The sequence below is a fragment of the Ctenocephalides felis genome, unplaced genomic scaffold, assembly GCF_003426905.1.
Source record: "Ctenocephalides felis isolate EL2017-DRISC unplaced genomic scaffold, ASM342690v1 CF-g0.4_SCAFFOLD_01604, whole genome shotgun sequence".
Classification (NCBI taxonomy): domain Eukaryota; kingdom Metazoa; phylum Arthropoda; class Insecta; order Siphonaptera; family Pulicidae; genus Ctenocephalides; species Ctenocephalides felis.
Genome location: NW_020537758.1, coordinates 15,978,137 through 15,983,680, shown reverse-complemented (window position 1 = coordinate 15,983,680; position 5,544 = coordinate 15,978,137). Strand labels below are relative to the sequence as shown.

Genomic DNA, 5,544 nt, shown 5'->3' with positions numbered 1-5,544 from the left:
CCCTCTACTTTAACGAAATAAAGTATTACCAGACACTACCTTAATTCTTCCGACGTCGCGACCAGGAGATAAAGGTACATGTATCAATATTTAAAGCAAAACATTTTTTTTGTCCGAAGTTTTGTTTTTGAGCACTATTATTTAGTTTATGATACCTGAATATAACTTCTAAGAATAAACTATTTAATTGCTTTATAAGTTGTTTTGTTATTTATAAGTTAGATCCAACAGTTTTTTAATACTCTATATAAAAGCTTACATGTGGTTGGGGTAAAAACGACCAAGTCAACATTATAGTTATTCTTTCACAATTTTTCTAAACATTATAGTTATTCTTTTTTTTATTTTTCTTGAATAAGGAGTTATCCTTTACTTTTTATTCTCAAATATTTTATTTTAAGTACCGACAACTACCCTTAAATGTATCTAAGACTCTCATGCTTCTATTTATAATTTCTTTAAGAAATTATGCAATCAATTTCAAGTATTCATAATAAATTTAAAGGTATAATAATGCCTACTAATGCTACATTTCAATAACGTCAATTTTCTTTTATTGAATTTTATTTTTGGCCTTAAACATAAACAATATACTTGAAATTTCAAGTGCCTATTAAGTCATATGCAATACAGCACTATCATTACATTGCATTAATTTTGCGTAGTTTTATTAATAAAAAATTATCTTGAAGTTACATAAACTTGTAGAAGACAAAGTTAGGCACATTTTTTTTTATCAAAGTATCCACTTAGAGTTGAATTCGTTGAAGTAGATACTTGAAGTTTTTGTTTTTATTTTTATTTTTTACTCGAACGATTTTATTATGAAACTATAAAGTATTTTAGCATTTTATAATGTGGATTAAATGCTCCAACTTTTTTGAGAGCTATATTTATTATCACATATTTTTTGAAAAAGTGTATGGCAAAATTACAGTATTTTCATTATTGATTTAATAATTTAATTATATTCTGTAGCAGATCAGAATAGTTTTCAAAGTTAGTTTCAATATTTTAATGAAAATATCGACGATTTGTTCTATTAATTTTTAGAACTATGCCAAAAAGAAGATTTATCTCAGCAGAAATTAATCAGTTAAACACATTATATCATCACAGACATAGTCATTGTAATAAAGAAACTAAATATGCTACTTCCTGGTACTAATGTAAAATAAATTGCAATACAATAATTAGGAAATACTATCAAATTGACCAGAACCAGAATGCGCATGACGCAGTCTTCGTCAGTTTCGGATAGTTTAGGCTTGGATGGAATGAACCTATTTGGGTTAGTTATATTAAAAATGATTGAATTATTAAAAAAGTTCAGAATCAAGGGTGTAAAAACCAAAATGTAATGAATCATTGGCTTTTCTTCTAATCAGTGTCTCATCGATTGATCGCAATTAAAATACTTGTCGGAAAAACCGTACATTTTCCAATGCAAAATCGCGTGATAAACACGGATATTATTTTATCAGAGATACAAACTCGCTATTTTTAAATTCGAAAACGATCGTTCCATCATCGTCGTATCGTATCGATGATAAACTAGAAGATGCCCGTCCGATGTAGTTCTGTGACCCCGCACACACTTGTCTGTTATCAAAGCGATGCTCCTTGTCTGTTGTTTATTATCGTGAATTCTTATCAAGCGCCGCCGTACAGAAACTACATATATATATTTATCAAGTAGCGCGTGAGATTGTGCTCTTTTACGGATTTCTCTCTAAAACACGGCGAACGGATCATGATTGTACGAGTTTATTACATTACAGCTGTTGTTATGTCATTCAAGTTAGCGATTACATAAGTTTATCAAACTGACAAAAACTGATCAGTAGTGGTATTTTGTTTAATCTATGTTACACTAGAGAGTGAGATTACTAGGACCTCTTCCTTGCCCGTGGTACTACAGTGATACTTAAAATTATCCCCATACTTTTCTGCCCAACATTAATAAACGTGACACTTTTGTATTTTTTTGTATTTACTAGATCCCCCTTCCCACACGTGATATTTTGTGATTTTTGGAGATTTGTATAATTAAAATTATACAAATAATTGCATTTATTATAAAGATTTTACTCAGGTCATTTGAGCGACCGGTACGAAGGTAGAAAACCGAATATAGAGATAAGATCCGAAAAACAATAAGTTAAAAATATTTTTCACCTACGTTACTTAAATAATAATTAAACAATTACTTCAATAACATCAATTAGATGTTATTTATAATTAATTTAATTCAACAATTTAGCAGTGATACTTACTTAAAGAAATCTTCCTTGCAGTAGAGTTGCCCGTTCCTCGCAAAACATTTGTCTGCGAGTTGGGCACCACATTCGCTACATTGCAAACACTTTGCATGCCAAGTCCTTTCCAATACTTTTAATATGAATCTGTCCAATATTAATTCATGGCAGCCCCCGCATTTTGGAATACTTGCTGAAAAAATATAATTGGTAAAATTAGATCATTGATATAAATATGAGCAAAAAGTTTTGGGTAAACATATTTATTAATATTAATTGAAAATATTTTTGCTATAATAACAATTTCTATGTTTTTTCATTCAATTTATTTCTTTACTTTATAATTTTCGCAAAAATATTGCATCCAATCATATAAATATGCCTACAAGGTACACACACTTTTCCTAATTTTAAGATAAGGCAAAAAAGAATACTCCTTCTTTACTTACCCTAATGAAGAAGTTCAAAATAATTAGGAATAGCATAATATTATTAAAATAACATTATAATCTAATTCTAAATATAAAAATTAAATTTTCTTATATTTTAAAATTAATAAAAAATTGTTAATAAAACATGAGAAAATTTTTTGTAAAATCATTTCTATTCATGATTTTTCATTTTCCATTTCTAAAATCATAAACAGTAAACTATAAATACATATAAATAATTATAAAGGTAATATAATTCACTATATACCATATTATTTAATTTATTACTCATATAAGTTTGAAACTTACTTGGTGAATTTTAATTAAACTAAATTAAAAATAAATTACCCATTTGCATTTTAGCAAATTCAAACACTAAAAATGATGCTTATATTTTGGATAATGTTCACTACTAACTGCGATATCTCTTTACGATTTCTTATATACTAAAATTTAATAGATAATAATTACGAGCGAGCTTTATCGAACAGATGCGAAAATTTAGTGAGTATAATAATACTATGTAGAAAATCTAAAGAACTCAAGATATAATCTGTAATGTTGTGTAAAATGTTATTTCATTGTATACAGTGAAAAATCTGAAGTAGGTACTTAAAATTTTCAATGGAGAGTTGTGTATTAATTTTTTTCTGCTCGTGTTATTTAATAGCAAATTATTTGATTTATTCTGAAAATAATTTAGATACTAAACTAAAAATAATTTAGATATTAAAAATAATCGTTAACTATTTTATTGTATATAAGTACTTGGAATTATTCAAATAACCTATGAATATTTTTTCTGTCCCGTATACAGCCATTTTTAATAATGTATATACTTCTAATACTTTATATCTTAAATATAGAAAATTTAAATGCCTCCAAGTTTGGTGACCCCAACCACCAGAAATCGTTATCATTTGTGATTATCTATCTAAAATTCAAATTACTTTAATATTTTGTAACGATTTATTTCTTAGTTTGTATGAAGTAGAAAAACGCAATTTGCCAGTGCTTTTAATGCGAGCAAAATATTACGTCATTTGCACACCTAAGAATTTATTGTTTTCAAATGCCATCTCAATTGTTTACATGTATATTTCTAACATGGAACAGAACAGAAAAGCTGATTGAGAACTTATCGTAACAGGTGTATATGAATGTTCATTACACGCAATATTTTTTTTTTCATTTAAAAGACCTCGTTTCTAAAGATTTTTTTACCTGTGGATTTTTGATATCAAGGGATTAGTCGGTGTTAGAACAAGTGTTAAACATGTAATTGACGTAAAACAAACAAGATTCATAAGATCAGTTCCCTTTCACGTTATCAAGGCGTGATACGATCATCTAAAAATGTACTTGAATTCAAGAACCTGATGCCATTTGCAAGATTCTATATAAACATGTGAACTGTGCGTGAAAGGCTTTCAAGAAGTTTCATTGAGTTCCAATTAAGTTTATAAGTATTTTTGAGAAGATAGGAATCGGATATAAGATGGTTTTTCGTAGAAGATCGATAATTCGTAACAAACAAAATTTAGACAAATTTCAAATATAAATTTCGTCCCCTATACCAGTAAATGTATCAACAAAATCTTGAAAAATAATCAATATACCAAATTACTCAAGAAAATATTTTAAATATAATTCTTATGATTTCAGACTCAAAGTGCCAGATTTTCTGATTTTTATGAGCAATGACATCATAAAACAATGTTTGCAATTGCCCAATAAATCAAAGCATAATAACAAAAAGTGCTTTCATCATGATGTCTGGATTTTGTTTCAAATATTAATATTTATGATCCCAAACAATGTACCCTGAGAATGACTTTTCGCGACTTTTATCCACGATGTCGTTGTGATATCTTAACTAAACAATAAGGAACAGCAAAACCAACAGAAAATATGTTTAATATTAGATTAGTATCTTATTTACGTAATATTTCGTAGCGGTCTAGACCAAAGAGTAGTAAATGAAGGTCGCGATAAGAAAAGCTTCTACTAAATTATTCTGTCTGAACTGAATCATTTAGAAACCAAGCAAAATAACTGACCAATTTTAATTTTGAGGATTTAAATATATTTGTAATTAAATGGTGCATCTATTTGTTAAGCAAAATAATTAGTTTTTATATATTTTACATGTTTAATGTTAAGAATTGCTGAATGAGGACACCCATTTAGTACTAAAACGTACAAAATCATTTTAATATCCAGTATTAAATTAGTATTTAGTATGGTAGTAAGTATATCATCGTCAATTTACTGTATTGAAATGATTATGGGTTAATAGATTTTTGCAAGTTTCATAGAGATATTTCAGACTTTGCCAGTGCTCATGATTTATTTTGTAAAAAGGACATCCAGGAAATAATATATTTAAATTCTCAGCTTTCATGCTTCACAGAAAACATATATGGTTCAATAATCTTTTTTATAATTTGTACACTATTATATTATAATTTATTTTAATGTCTTTAATTTTGAGCTTTTGGATGAATTGGTTTATAGATGAACAGACGAAAATATAATGAAAATTTGTGTAGTTTTGGTCGAGAACTTTTAAAATAGAGTATGAAGACATTAAACTTTTCATTCCTACTTACACAGTTATCTACTAATTTATAAAATAAATATTTTATAATATAATAGCAAGTTGTAAATTTTTTTTTGAAAATATGAATTTTAGTAATTATTTTATAGCACTTTTACAAAATAGATATAGCTTTATGTAGATTACGAATGTAGATTTAAAACTACTTAAGATTAAAAAATATCAACTTTTTATCAAAAAATGTATTTCAATCATATGATTTGAACTCAAGAGGCTTGTCCGAATTCCATGATCA

General features: G+C 27.1%; 1 protein-coding gene across 1 annotated transcript in view; it reads left to right on the top strand.

Annotated features, from left to right (window-relative positions):
* The window catches only part of LOC113373410 (LIM/homeobox protein Lhx3-like), an 11,988-nt gene extending 8,747 nt beyond the window's left edge, over positions 1-3,241 (top strand). The window contains 1 exon segment of the mRNA XM_026613709.1: positions 3,217-3,241. Within this exon segment, the coding sequence (XP_026469494.1) occupies positions 3,217-3,241 (25 nt within the window).
* The last annotated feature ends 2,303 nt before the right edge of the window (positions 3,242-5,544 follow it).